Genomic DNA, 15991 nt, shown 5'->3' with positions numbered 1-15991 from the left:
ATTGGCTAAGGATGCTGCTTTGTGCTGTGTTAAAGAACAGCCCCTATTCTTCTTGGGTATGGAGTCATTAGGGCCTAAAATAAATTACCTGCTAGCTAAATTTGCCGCCTGCAGGCAAGTGGAGTGAGTTCTGGACTACACAGCTCAAATTACCTTCTTGTCCCAGAAAATATTTCCAGATGAGTACAGAGGAGAACCAACAACCAACAGGTGACAGTTTAGACAGTGTTATAAATGTTAGGTCTCATGGCTGCATTTTATTCATTGTACCCAGGGAATATTTCCATCTGAGGTAATTTTAGTGGTCTTCGATACTCTAGTAGGAAACATGACAAGACTTTTTACATCGCATCCTGGTAATAGTTAATCTTCATTTTACTGTGATCTCTTGGAGGGTCAGAGGCAATTAAGAGCAGGCTTTAAAATACCTTCTCTCCAAATTGAGATGGGGAAGCCAGTGCAAAGGATTTCACATCCAGATAATTTTTGTCTCTGTAGAATTTATAGTTTCTCAGAAATGTTTTGGAGATGAGGCAATAGTTGGCTTCTAAGGGAATACGCAGCCTCCTACTCCCACAGTTGAAAAATGCTTGTTCAGTCAGGCTCAAGTAGGAGCTCTTCCTTCAAAAAAACTACCTGCGTAGTCTTTTTTACCTGTCTGAGTGTGACTGAAACTTCATCCAGGTGTATTGGGCAGCTATTATGGGCTATTACATGCTAATTGAAAATGAATCAGTGTAGTATCTCAGTTTTTCCTTTGGAGGTTCACGTGGTGCTTGAAGCTTTTAAAAATCTTTATTAAAAACCCTCCTGTGTCAAGGGATATTAATCAAAAGACTGATGAAAGATCCTCTAAATGACTCGCTCTTTGTAAGCTTTTTGTTGGAGATATTTTTCTAATGACTTAAGATAGCTTAAGGCCCTAGAGGCTGACACAACTTATACCAGACTTAACAATGAAATGACGGTACCATGGACTCATTCTAGATTGTTGTCTAAGCTGGTATCTGAATCACATTTTAATAAGACTTTTGTTCTGCCAGATTGTGTTTTGTTTGGTTTTAGGGGGGCGGGGGAGGGCGGGCTTGGTTTTGCTAGGTGGAGAAATCAAATGCACAAACACAAAATGGGGAATATATAGCTAAGTAGGTGCCTAGCTAGAAAATGATCTGGGGGTTGTATTGGATCACAGACTAAATATGAGTCAACATTTTGCTGCTGCTGCTGTTGCTGCAAAAGGCAAATCTCACTCTGGAAAGTATTGACAGGAAAGTTGTATGCAAGACACTTAAGTTAATTATTCTGCCCTGTTCAGCATTGATGAGACTTCAGCTGGAATACCATATTTACTTTTGGGCACTGCACTATAAGGCAGATATAGACACACTAGAGAGAATCTAAAGGAAAACAATAATAATGATAAGTACAACGATAATATGGAGAAAGATTGAAATAATTGAATTTGTTTTTTCTAGAAAAAATGGAAATGAGTGAGGGAGATGCACAAAAGTCTTCCAACATGTTAAAAGGCTGTTATAAAAAGGATAATGATCAGTTGTTCTACATGGCCATGGGGGGAAACACAAAAAAAAGAAGCTTAATTTTCAATAAAGATGAGATAGGTTGCATACAAGGAAAACCTTTCTGTTAGGGTGGTGAAACCCTGAAACAAACTGCCTAGATAAATTGTGAGATCTTAGAAATTTTTAAGAACAGGTTAGACAAATATCTGCTGGGGTCCATTTAGATATACTTTGTCGAATCAAGTAAAAACATTAGGAATAAATGATCTCTTTAACTCCCTTCCAGGCATACTTTTCTATAATTCTGTAGCTATCCCAGTAAGATTTCTCTCTCCTTTTGTGCCAGGTACAGACATTATGCTTTTACTGGTATGAGTGATCAGAAACTTGTCTATACAGTACCCGTAACAGAATAGAAGTTCAGCACACATAGACTGTCTTAGAAATGGTGGAACCCAGTCTTAAGATTTACTCCTCCCCACCAAAGGACAAATGTGTGTTCTGTTCGCTACTGATCTAAACTACTCTGCTTACAGAAAACCATTTAACTTAGATCAATTCTGTCTTGGGCTTTTTGAATGTCTACAGCTGGTGTCAATGTCTACATTCGTAGGTTTCTATTTTGGCAAAGAGTAAAACCTACAGGAAGTTCTCATCCCTTTATTTCTTTTGATTTAATTTCACAGTGCAATGTTATTATTAAAATGACCACATGAATACATTTTGTATTGCTAATATCAGGATTGGCTGAATCTGAAGTCACTGTCTAGGCTCATTCTTATTAAGGCAAAACTTTTATCATGACCTGCTTCTGTGATATCTTCATTAATGTATCTGCAAAGTAGCTATATTTTCTACTCCATATACACACAGGCCATGGACAGATATTACATTTGTAACACTATATATATTCCTTTGTGATTCTACAAAAGATGAGCTCACATACATTCACACTATTTGTAGCACTAGAAAAATGGCAGCTCTTCTATAAACATATTCCTTTTTCAAAGAGGGACTTCTCTGTAAAACGATGTGTTGTACCACGCGTAATTGCTGTCTAATTTCCCAGACACCTACCATCCCACAGTGTTTGCTTCACCTGCACCACCACCCCACCCACCATTCACCCCAGCATCTTTAATTTTGTTACTGCTAATTGTTTTTAAGTATAACGTTTTTACTTTTGGGACATCCTTTTTTGATAATTTTATTTGGGAAAGGGAAAATAACCTGTTTTTAGCATTTCTGAAGATATAATATTATGGAGTTTTAATTTGTCTTCTATCATGTACTGTTTAGAGCCTTTTAGAAGTGTTTATCTTGTGCCTTCTTTTTCCTGAATTTCATTTTTTTAAGTGTATTTGTATTGGCTCTTCATTCTGGAAGATTGTCTTTCCAGTTAGTCTGAGAAGGAAACAGAACATATAATGGCAGTTTCTATACTGTACTGAGTTTGTTGAAGGATAGTTTTTGAGGAGCTCACTTTGTACCTTGTTCTGCTTTTGCTACACGCAGTAACCTAAAATCCTGAGGAAACTAAAATCTAAGCCAGTTTTTTCCATTTTTGCACTAGAAAATGAGATGCAGGAATGAGAGCCCTACAAAATGAGGGCATAGACAAACATAACATTTATAACACTTTGGACAACTTTAAAGCACTGTAAAAATTGAGCAGACCGATGATGCACAGTACTGGTTATAAACTAGCCAGAAACATACAAAAGTGACCTTGGATGAAACAGAGATAACTTTGCAGTGCTTCAGGGTATTAGACAAACATTTATGTGGAGTAGCTTCAAAAAGGTAGGGGGAGCTGTGGCTTGGAAGAGTGCAGCAGTTGTTGTGTTGTAATTGTTGTGTGTGCATGGTCCTGTAACATTACAAGTAAAATAAACTGCATCAGTTTTGACCCTGGATGAAGCAGAGTTAAAATTGGAGCAGTTTTGCTACACTTATGCTTCAAAAACGGGGCAGAATTTGAAGCACTTCATGTTTGTCCAAACCCTGATATGTTCAGAGAAGCAATATAAATTGTAAGTAATTTTCTCTTGCATAGATTTATTTTCAAAACTATAGATTTTGACTTGTGCATTATATGTATATGCTTCTAAGCATAGAAAGTCATGTACCATGTGGCAGCAAATGATATTTTTTAGAACAGTTGAAGACTTTAGTTTTAAAACAGATATACATATCGTCATACTTATTTTTTTTTGTCAATCAGAATAACAGAAAAATTCAGTAAAAGGTGGATGGGAATTTCCAATCATTTTCAGAATAATAAAATACTCCAGATAAGGTCAGGTATTAATGAATCATTATGGCTCATGCTTAGCTATCCCATCCCTAAACCCCAAAGAAGAAATAGAGTTTTCTGTGTATGTGTACATTTTTAAACTAAGAAAGAGCCATCTAGTGGATTGTTCAAGTGATGACTCCAGAATTCTAATTTACTAACAGTCAAATTAAGTATGAGGCAGATGAAAATGGAATATAGAATTTTAGTTGTATGACTTTCTTCCCTATTTCTCCTAATAAAAAGTGCTAACTGTTATAGGACTATTTTGTGAGAGCCATTAGCAAATTAGAAATTTCAAAAATATTTTTGGTAATATTGGAATGATATTGTAGCTGTGATGGTCCAGAAAAATATGTGGGAGGCAGGACCTGAAGCCTTGCATTCAAAAGCTTGTCCAAATCTATCTCAGTCAAGCAGGTGGTCCAATAAAATGTATCACCAACAGAAATGCTTGACCCTCAGATATTTTTGTAATCCTGAATGTATTCAAGTTTCCTTGTATTAAAACAGCCAAATGTTTTCCTTTTTATTTCAGAGGAAGCAAAGATAAGATTTTTGTTGTTAAGATGAATCCTTATATGCCTGACAAACTGATTACAGCTGGAATTAAACACATGAAATTCTGGCGAAGAGCAGGTAAGCAAAGACATTTTTTCTAAAGTTTTTAACTAAGGCATTTTCTGTTATATTAAATATACTATTATGCCTATCATATTGCTTTTGACATATATACGTGTATATGTTAATAAGTTAATTTCTTCTAACTCCTATTAATAATAAAAATTAATTTGCATTATGGTAGTGGCAGAGTCCCCAGTCAAGGTCATCTGTCCATTGTGCTAGATGTACTGTTCTACACAGAAAAGTATGTTACCTGTGTTGGAATGTTTTGTCCATTTTTTACACGTAATAATTAGATAGTTAATGCATGTCAAAGTATATAATAAACAGTTCTAGAACAGTAAAAACAAATACCACTTAATATGTGCAAATAAATGTCAAGTGATGCCAAAGGGGAGAATGTGCTTACTTCATCTGTCTGAAAATTTTTAATTTTGAGCAATGGAAAAACATCTTTGGTATGGTACTCTGAGTTTCATTGCATCAGGTCTTAAAAGGCACAAGGAGCTGAATGGTAAGATTACCTATTTTGCTGAAGAAAATACTTTTTTTTTTTTTTTAAAGAATCTCTAAATACTCAGACATCAAAAATAGTTTTAAAGATACATTGTCTCTAATGCAGATAAATTTCTTCCCTGGAAGGAGCCCTTTTGAAGATGAATTCTTAAGAGCCAGCGAACATTTAAATGCGAGGAAAAGGTGACTCTGGTCATCTCAGTTATGGACTGCCCAAGAAATCAGTCAAGTTGAACCCAAACTCCAACAGGCTATTTCTGTGCCAATTATTAATTTGTAGCAGGTTTTTTGAATGGTGACTATAGCAAGAACTGGCAGAAGGCAGCATAAATAGACTAACAGCATAATAGACCTTATAGACTAACTAAATTAGAGCTGCGTAGCATAAGCTATTCTAAGCACTGCTTGGGCTTTTCTGCCCTGGAGAGGTCACTCCAGCTTTGCTTCATCTTTCAAGCAAGGCTTACATTCAGTGGACTGATGTCTCACTCAGTGTAATTGTCTTGTGAGACAGACAGATGCCTACTATTATTTCATCAGAAGCTGTGAAGGGACTGCCTTTACAGTAAAAACTAATACACTTTGGGCTAAACCCTGTTTCACTTTATATGTGTAAAGGGCATGTGTGCAGCCACACAGCTGCAGTTTTTGGCACTTCCGCAGTTTGGGATTTTCATAGATTTCATAGACATTTGAGCTGGAAGGGACCCCAGAGGATCATCGAGTCCAGTCCCCAGGAGCAGGAAATGAGCAGGGATCATAGGATCCCAGCAAGATAAGCATCCAAATGTGTCTTGAAGGCGTTCAAAGTGGGTGCTTGAACTGTCTCCAGCGGCAAAATATTCCAAACCTTGGGAGCTCGGACAGTGAAGAAGTTCTTTCTTATGTCCAGCCTGAATTGGTCACAATGGAGTTTGTGACCATTCGATCTTGTCATCCCTTGGGGTGCTCTGGTGAACAGGCATTCCCCAAGATCCTAATGAGCACCCCTGATGAACTTATATGTGGCCACCAGATCACCCCTGAGTCTGGGCTTTTCCAGGCTGAAGAGTCCCATGGCTCTCAGCCTGTCATAAGGTCTGTTTTCCTGACCTCTGATCATGCGCGTGGCTCTCCTCTGCACCCTCTCAAGCTTCTCCACATCCCTTTTGAATTGTGGAGCCCAAAACTGGATGCAGCACTCCAGCTGCGGCCTCACCAAGGCCGAGTACAGTGGGAGAATGACGTCCCGGGATCTGCTTAAGAAGCATCTATGGATGCAAGCCAGCATTTTGCTCACTTTACTAGCTGCAGCATCACACTGAAGGCTCATGTTCATCTTGTGGTCAACCGTGACCCCCAAGTCCCTTTCATCTGTAGTGCTACCAGCGTAGCACTACCAAGCCTATAAGCATGGTGCAGGTTTTTCCTCCCAAGGTGGAGAACCTTGCATTTCTCAGTGTTGAACACCATCAGGTTCTCGTCTGCCCATTTCATGAGTCTGTCCAGATCCTCCTGGATCACCCTCCTGTCCTCAGGTCTGGATGGTTTACCCCAGAGTTTGGTGTTGTCGGTGAACTTGGCCAGTCTGCTTCTGACACCAATGTTCACATCACTGATGAAGATGTTAGATAGTATAGGCCCTAGGACAGAGCCCTGAGGGACCCCACTGGTCACAGCGGACCAAGACGATTGGCTCCCACCAACCACCACCCTCTGGTTCCTATTGCAGAGCAAGTTCCCCAGCCAATGGATCATGGTGACGTCAAGGCCGCAGTTAGACAGTTTAGCCAAGGGGTGATAATGGGATACCAGATTGAAAGCTTTTTTAAAGTCGAGGTATACAACATCGATCTCTACCGCCTCATCCAGGTGATAAGTCACCTAGTCATAAAAGGAAATGAGACTGGTCAAGCAAGACCTACCCGCAACAAACCCATGCTGGGTATCCCTCAGGATATTGCCATCGGCTAGTCTGTTAAGAATGGCCTCCTTGATAATCTTTTCCAAGACCTTCCCCAGGATAGAGGTCAGGCTATAGTTTGCTGGATCTACTTTCCTCCCTTTCTTGAAGCTAGGCACAACATTGGCCCTCTTCCAATCATCGGGCACTTCACCAGAGTGCCAAGAGCTCTCAAACATCTGTGCCAGGGGCTGAGCTATGATGTCGCCAGCTCCTTGAGTACCCTTGGGCATAACCCATCAGGGCCAGCTGACTTGAAGGTATCCAGCCTGTCAAGGTGTTCCTTCACGAGGTCAGCTTCGATGGAGGGCAAGCAATCTCCCTCACCTGGGCCTCCCTGACCCTTAGTGGGCAGGGCCGTCCCATGGAACTGGTGAAAAACTGATGCAAAGTACCCATTTAACAAGTTTGCTTTTTCCTGGGTGTCAGTTGTCAGTTGCCCCATCTGGTTTAGCAACCAATGCTGCCCTTGCTTTTCCTCTGGCTCCCCACATATCTAAAAAAGGACTTTTTATTTTCCTTGATATTTGTAGCTAGCTGGAGTTTCATCACAGCCTTGGCTTTCCTATTTTGTTTTGTCGTCTGACAAAATAGCGTCACCATGCAGGCATAATTGCTGGGCTGTAGGAAACAATACAGGAACAGTGCTACAGGTTTGCTGTTGCAGGGTGGGGGGATGTTGCTTCCTTTTCTCTGCTACTATTTAAACACCATTTTTCAGTGGCAGATAAAAAAAAAAAAAAAAAAAAAGATAACATCTTACCCCCACAGCAATGAACCTTTTGCTGCTGCTGCTGCTGCTGCTGCTGCTGCTGCTGCAATGGGTGGTGCAACTGATGCTCTGCCCTCCCTGCTGTAGGAGTCAGAGCCAGTAGCACTGCAGGAAAGGTACAGAGTGTGTGGAGGGGGAGGAGGTGCAGCAGCCCCCTCCTGAAGCAGCACCCCACAGTCCAATACGCTGTCACCCTGCTCTTCTCCCCCTTCCCCCGCTGAGGCAGTGCCTGTGACTTATGTCCTATTTGCCCACCCATTGTTACATTGCTAGGTCCTCCCGTCTTTTAACCCCAAAGCTTAGTGTTTAAGACATTCATTCACACAGAAGGAGACAGAAGTTCTAGGCTCTCTTCTCCAAAAGTGGTTTAAACCTGTGTCTTCCCAGCAAAGTGCTTTTCCCACCAGGCCAAGGCCTAGGCATTACCAAACTGTTACGTAGACTTCCACTTGAAGCTGAACCCCTAAACCTTGAATTTGATCTTCTTTAGATATAATGCATCAACAGCACTGGGAATTTTCCTAGAACTCAGGGCCTTCTCTCTTTCAGGATAGCATGAATTTCACTGAATTCTCACCCTATGGCTTATTTTCTTCCCTTCTCCCAACATATTTCCCTCCCTTGGCTGCTTAGTGGACCTGCATAATGCCTCGTCTATGGCTTGATAGGAAGTAGGAAAGACAGGTTCAGACCCTTTCTGACAGAGGGGAGCCTAGAACCTGGGTTTTCCACTCTGGGCAAGACTGTTGGGTTAAAAGGAAAAACATCCCCTACATGGTAGTCTGAGTTTCAGAAGGGCCTTCCTTCTCCTTTTCCTTGTTTTTCTGTGGCTAAGATTTCAGGACTTACCTGGCCTTATGTATGTAGTTAGGTGATTCTGTCTCACCCTGCAGCATGCTCAGTGGGGCTGTGCTCTAGTTTGTGGGCACAAAATTGATTTGCAAATTGTGTGAAGGAATGCTGTTACACAGTTGTGTATGTGCCATTTAGGTACATAAAGCCGTTAGTTTAAAATGAGGTACCTGGTTAGTAACGGAGCCTTTTGGAGAGGATTACACGCAGCCCCCAGGGTATGCATTCAGAGTATGGTAAGAAGAGCCCAAAGAAAAGTTTTCATCCATTTGATTGGGTGAAAAAATAGAGAATGTGCTTTTTCTACATTCAACTGGAAATGCTTTTGGGACTGGTATATACCACTTTGTGCTGAATGATACTGCAGTCTCTGTTCAAGACAGTGATGCCAAAGATCATGAGATCAATATATGCTGCTGGTAGCAACACTAGAATCAAAAAGACTATGTAATCAATAAGCATGAGAATATTAACACTCATATGATGCCAAGGCATATATATTTTTCAAAGATGAACTAAAGAATGCATATAGAGGTAATACCATCTAATCATTATGAAGGAGGGTTACCAATATAAGTATAAGCCCTGAGCTATAAGTCAGTCCTACCGTATTCCAAGTAAAGAGTCACTGCTGATACTTAAGGCCACATGTGATACTGAAATATATAATTTAGCGCAGAATTAGCAAGAACACTAAATGCTAGCAAACTGGTTCAGAGGCTTTTTCACTGAGGTGCTGTGCAGTACTCTGAAGATGTCAAAGTTCTGGGTCCTACCATTTAAGGTGGCGCTATTTTCTCAAAGACAGAGCAGCACTGACAATTTTGTGAATATAGACATTGGTTTTCCAGCCTGCAACCCTTCAGATTTGTGGAAGTTGCCACTGTGACATCCTGGGGAAAATGCTATTTTACATGCATTTTAGTGGTTTTTAAAATATACTAACCAGTTGTCCATCAGGAATGACAGTGGGGGGCAGGGATGGAGTACCATCACCCACCACATTGTTCCGCCACCTCCCGGGAGCAGGTTGGGGCAGGGAAGCTTGCTCCACCATCCCCTCTCCCCTCGTCCAGCAGCTTGTGCTACCTCCAGGGAGCAGGGCCAGAGGGGGCCTTGTCTCCTCCTGCTCCATCTCCTCTGTCCCCGCCATCATGGCAGTGCTCCACCATGCTGCTGCCACTGCCTCCTATACGGAACACTTTTGGAGCACTCTGATTGGTTGGTTCAGTCAGCATTGTGATTGGCTGCCGAGACAAACAATCACAGTGCGAATAAAGTGTTACAGACAGACAGACAGACAGACAAAGGTTTTTATTATATTAAAATTGGTAATAAAATTTCACAGTTTTTTAGTTTTAAGTGTGGGATTTAAACCTAAAATTCAAAAATAATTTTTCTTCAAAAATATTCCATAAAAAAGAATATAATGTTAGTGTTTGAAGTTATTTATGGGAATGATGCAATTTTAGACCCACTCCATTAAGTCCTTTACTGTGCCATAGAAGTTAAGCATATATTAAAATCTACATGCCCACCCACATAAGCGAATGGGTTTTTTTTCTATTTCTCACGTTCATATGCCTGGGTGTATATACATTAAAATATTGATTCAACTAGTATGTAAAGTTATTTTGTCTTGAAAAGTGCCAGAAATTGCAAAAATTTTGCCTTATAAAAAACTCTTAACTTTTTTTCCTAAAGGTGAAGGTAGATGGAAAGAGATTTATTATTTTGAATAGGTTGTCCCATATTGTCTTATGAAAATGGTAGCTGAGTAAGCATTTGATTCTGTATTTTTATTCTAAACCAGGGGGAGGACTGATTGGGAAAAAGGGCTGCATAGGTGCAATGGGAAGAACGGATACAATGATGTGCGCAGTATACGGCTGGACTGAAGAGATGGCATTCTCTGGAACTTCCACTGGGGATGTGTGTATCTGGAGAGATTTGTTTCTCATAAAAACTGTCAAAGCACATGATGGTCCAGTGTTCAGCATGCATGCATTAGAAAAAGTAAGTGAACCACTGGGATATTAATTGAGATGTCATTTGGATTTAAGAAGATTCCCTTCATGGCTAAACCTAACAAGAATGCAGTTGTCTACTATGATGGAACTGGAGTTCTGAATTGTAGCCTACTTTCAGGTCAGAAAGATATGGGCATGCTGAGTTTTTTAGAAACTCATCCACCTCCTTGTAGAAAGACCAAATATATCAAATTATTAAGTTGTGGTGACCTTTTGGCTGATTTTGTTGTGGCATGCCCTCCTATGTTAAGTTATTCCTAGTCATTACACCTTGAGAGTGAATAAAACAGGTAAAAGTGGGGGGCTTTCTGTGGCCCAAGGGGATATCAGGGTTCCTCTTTTGATTAGTGGAGTGGGAATTCTGTTATGTTGCATTGAATAAAACATATATCAGCTACGTTGTTGTTACATAGGCTAAGGACATAAATTACACATAAACTGGTATAAGTGATTGGAAACCTGTTCAAATCTGTAACACAACAGAACTTCAGTGTACATAAACCTCTTTCAAAGCGTCTGAAACCAGTGTAAGATAAACCTCGATGGATGTAGTATCAGACTTAATTGATTTAGGTTAAATTGATTTATTGAACTTCTGTCCCAGATCCCCTCCAGATTTGTCAACTCTCAGTCCCCCAACATCCCAGGATGCTTTGCACCTCCTCTGCAAACCACCCCTTGCAGGGTGGGCGGGCTAGCCTGGGCCCAAGCTGCCTGCTCCTGGCAAGCTGGGAAGCATGTAGCTGCATTTCTTGAATCAAAAGTGAATGTCTTCGCTTGCTTATTGGTTCAATGTATGCAGCTTAGACTAATCTGCAAAGATTGAATCAATTCAGTCTCAGCTTTTTGACTGTCTGTACTTAACCCTACAGACTGGAGTAGAATGAAATTTGCCTAGAAGATGTAGATCTGAAGCTTGATTTATATACAATGAGCACATCTCAAATCTTTCTACTGTTTCTCACAGTTTTCCCCCTTTCTATGTAGCAAATTTCTTTCAAACTTGGGAACTTCATAGAAACTTTGAAAATGGAAAATCATTTTAACTCCATCCTTTGTATATTTTCCTTATTTGTATTGGCTACTGAATTTTATGGAATATTAATTGAAAATTACTGTGGTGTCAACATACAGTACGGCCTTACCTCCACTAGAAAATTATATCCCTTTAACTCTACTTGTAAAGTTAAACCAAAACAAGCCATCTGGCTTGGATATGCTTATATTTGTATATGTTGCTTTTGTTACTGGCACAGCTATTCCCTTAGGGCAGAAAGAGTAAGATATACAAGTATAAGGCACCTTTTTGCTGTTATAGCTGTGTTCACCCCAGGGGATGTAGTAGCACAAATCTTCTTAGTAAAACAAATAAATAAAAATCACGCTTCCATCCAGAATACTTACCATATATTGGTACAAGTCTTATTTGTAAACAAAAACGTTGTGATCTGGAATAGACAGACACAAGTTAAAAGTAAAGCGTGCCTTTCTGAACTGAAAGGGCTGTACTCTTATTTTTTGTTGTGCCTTATCAGTTTGGTTATAGGAAGTAGAAATTTTTAAGATAAAACTGATTTTTTAAAATTTGTAACACAAGTTTCTTGCTGAATTATGATGTTATTTATGGGAAACATGCTTTCCCTTATAAAGTGCAGGCAAGAGACCAATAATAAGTTATTCCTGTTAAAGACAAATGTCACAAACTACAAACTTCAGATACAGCTAGCTCTACCTCTTCAAATTCACAAACGTGTGTTACTCTAGTCATGTTGTTGAAGAAGATTATGAAGCCCATATCCAGGGCTATTTATTTATTTTGTAATTTAGTGCAATGTTTCTCATCCTTTTTAGAGTACAGCCTTCTTACTCTTACAATAAATGTAAAAAATGTATCTGCGCTAAAAGTAATATGCCTATGTGATTTATACTTTTGTGTGTTTTGAGAGACTAAGGGGGAACACCTAACTTTCAAAGATAAGTATGTATGAAGAACTGGAGAATGATAAAATTTTCAACAACTCATGGCACCATATTATCCTATGATCCATCTTTTAAATAACAGTTTAGTGTACATAAATATAGCTAATATTGAATGGGGATAAGAATGCTGATCTGCTTTGTAAAATGCACTTTGCATCTAGTGAAAGATTATGCAAGAATAAGTTGCTATTTATATAGCACCATGAATGTAGATAGATTAGCCTGTGATGTTAAATATTTACCGAGTATAAGACGCATTGATTTGACCTCTATATTTGAGGATTGTACCAAGAGATTTAATAGTGAGAAAACAACATAGTTTAAATGACTTTTAGTTAATCCTTTTGCAGTGAGGCCATAATCTGATCGGTAGTAAACATGACGGGTTAAATTATGTAAATTTCTGAGTACCTGATCCAGAAAAGTACGTAAACGCATGCTTAAATTTAGGTAAATATTCTCTTTGTAGCAATGGAACTTTTCTAATGCTTAAATTAGGCACAATCTTATGATTTTTTTTGGATTAAGGCCACGGTACGCAGGATGGCATATGACTGAACCCTGATACAGAAGCCCTCAATTCTGTGTTAGAATCATAGAATCATAGAAAATTAGGATTAGAAGGGACCTCTGGAGGTCATCTAGTCCAACCCCCTGCTCAAAGCAGGATCATCCCAAACTACAGCATCCCAGTCAAAGCTTTGTTTTGAAAACCTCCAAGGATGGAGCAAGGATGGGTACTGTTCCACTGCTTTACTACACTCCTAGTGAGAAACTGTTTCCTAATATCTAACCTAAACTTCCCTTGCTGCAACTTGAGACCATTGCTCCTTGTTCTGTCATTAATTTTGGGATACAAAGATTCTAAAAATAAAAACATTACTTCTACCAACACTAACTGTACTTCTGACTCACTAGATACCTAGTATTCATTGATCATAATACAGTATGGGCACACATAAATATTTGAAGGGTGCAAATCTCAAGGGGAAAAATGTTACTACATGAGGCACTAATTGTCACTTGGAGTAAGTGGGAAGATTTAGGCTGAATATCAGGAAAAATATCCTGACAATGAATATATTAGGCAGTTAAGTCATTTTCCTAGAGTGGCAAATGCAGGCTTTATTGCTTACGACTTTTAAATTGAGAATGGGAAATGTATTGGAGAATACTACACTGCATTGGCAGGGAGAAGGACTGGGTAATTTAATAAGTGTTTTCCATCTCAACTTTTAAAGATTCTGTGAATTTACAACTACAGTATTGCATGTGGCAATATCATTGTAACACTGAGTAAAGACAATCTTTAAAAAATACTAACCTGTCTTTTTTTGGCAGGGATTTGTAACAGGAGGAAAAGATGGGGTAGTGGCTCTTTGGGATGATACCTTTGAACGCTGTCTCAAAACCTATGCCATCAAACGAGCTGCTTTGGCACCTGGCTCTAAAGGTGATTTGAGGAATTAGGTCATTTTATGGTACATCACCCTATACTCTGTGTTTAAGTCTGTGTTTTAAACACTTTTTTTAGTAAGTTGTTTCTATAGAATTGTCTTTCTTCACAATCGGAGGAGATTAGATTTTGTTGCGGTAAATATTACAAAAGGAAAATTAAAATTTGGGGGAAAACTTGTGGGTCTAGTTGCATTTGTTTCTTTTTTTGACTGTAGCCTAGTGATAAAGATGTTCATGTAAGATGTAGGACATCTTGGTTCAGATTCCTGCTCTGAACTGGGCAGAGTGAATCTGATCTTGGATGAACTGAGTATTTGAACCTACTACTGAACGTCCTAACCAGTAAGCTACAGGGTGTTTTGTAGTGTTTTATTAGTCTTTTCTGCTAGAGCTGTTTCACTTTGTATAAAATACTTAAATATTCAGACAGAGTGAATGAGAGAATTTGTCTCTAACCCAGGAGTTAGGACACTCAGGTATATGTGGGACACCGGAGTTTTGGGCCCTGCTCCTGTGATGTTTAATCATTTATACAAATTGAAACACTATCAGTGGGAGAAATTCATAGACTCCAACATACCCTGTAGTATAGTAGCCAGAGCAGTCCCTGAGAGATGGGAGATACGGGTTAAAATCCCCTGAGAGAGAAGATTTTCCACAACCTGATTGAGAACTTTAGTGAATTATGGAATAAAGTATGGGCCTAGTGCAGGGAAGGTAGAGGATGGAGAGGAGGGGAAGAGGATTCTTTTCTGCTGGTTTTGTGAGCAATTAGCCCTAGGTTTTTTTCAGGTGAAAACTACTCAATCAATTTGACCCAAATTTGCAAATAGTTTTATGATAGCAATGTCAGGTTAAAATGTCAGGAGCAGGCAAGATACAGCCCACAGGCTGGATCCGGCCTGCCAGGCCATTCCGTCTGACCAGCGGAGCCACTAAAAATTTAGAAAATGTACATTTATCTGCTCCTGGCTGCCTGTCAAAGATGATAGGAGGTAGGGGCAATAGGACCCAGGGGAAGCCAGCAGCACTCACCAGCAAGGCCAACCTGGCCCCACTCCATCCCCAGCCCCCTCCTACCCTAGTCCCCTCAACCAGAAGTCTCTGCCTGCTGCATCTTTCATTGCTTCCCTGCACATCTGCTGCAGCACCACGTGGTGGCATCACCAGACTGTGGGAGCATGGGGCTGGAGTGGGAAGGTGTTCATAGGATGAGTCCCACATGTACCCACACACCCCCTTGCACTGCCATACATGCAGACCCCCTTTGCTCACCCCTGCCACCCCTCCCACACACACCCCACAAACCCCATAGCCATCCACACCCCACATATCCACACATGCACCTACATGCTCCCTCACCCCAGAGTCACACCCTCACATCCACACCCTCCCCCACATCCCACATATCCACACACTAACAGCCCCCTACCCTCCATAGTATACAAGTGTGAGCTGTTGTGCAATCATCACTATGTACACTATGCAAACGCATCTATATCAGGAAATCAAATTAATGAATGTTGTAGATGTTTGATTTTTAGAATAAAGTTTGGTATTTTTCTGGTTCTGAGATGGGAAAAACCCTTGTTGAAAGGAGTATTTCTGGGGGCAAGTGGAAAGACTTCTGGTGGCAAAGGTTGAGGATCAGGGGGCAGGGCTTCCAGTCACAAGAAAGTGTCTAGGGGGCAGGGCACCTATCAAGGAGTGTGACTCCCAATGTGACCCTCGGCAGCTTGCCAAAACTCAGTAAGCAGCCCTCCACATAAAATAATTGCCCGCCCCTGCCATAAAACGTAGTTATTTGATAAACAGTTATGAGCAAGTCTGATCATACAGCTAATATGTCAGTCTGGTCTGCTGTGTAGAAGAAAGAGACATAAAGAAGGTAGCAGAATATATTTTTTTCTGTCATTCTTTGGTTTGTTTTCATATGGGTTGCATAAGGCTATTGTTCTTTTTTTTCATCCTTCAGATTTTTCCTATTTTTTGCTACTG

The 15991-nt window shown here is 40.1% G+C and overlaps 1 protein-coding gene across 1 annotated transcript in view; it reads left to right on the top strand.

The window, feature by feature from the left end:
* The window catches only part of EML5 (echinoderm microtubule associated protein like 5), a 222112-nt gene that overhangs the window by 119575 nt on the left and 86546 nt on the right, over positions 1 to 15991 (top strand). Inside the window, exons 17-19 of the mRNA XM_019552385.1 lie at positions 4358 to 4458; positions 10339 to 10541; positions 13877 to 13988. Of these exons, the coding sequence (XP_019407930.1) occupies positions 4358 to 4458; positions 10339 to 10541; positions 13877 to 13988 (416 nt within the window). The remainder of the gene's footprint in view (positions 1 to 4357; positions 4459 to 10338; positions 10542 to 13876; positions 13989 to 15991) is intronic.

The sequence above is a fragment of the Crocodylus porosus genome, unplaced genomic scaffold, assembly GCF_001723895.1.
Source record: "Crocodylus porosus isolate Cpor-Errol unplaced genomic scaffold, CroPor_comp1, whole genome shotgun sequence".
Classification (NCBI taxonomy): Eukaryota; Metazoa; Chordata; order Crocodylia; family Crocodylidae; genus Crocodylus; species Crocodylus porosus.
This window is presented reverse-complemented; position numbering and strand designations above follow the sequence as displayed.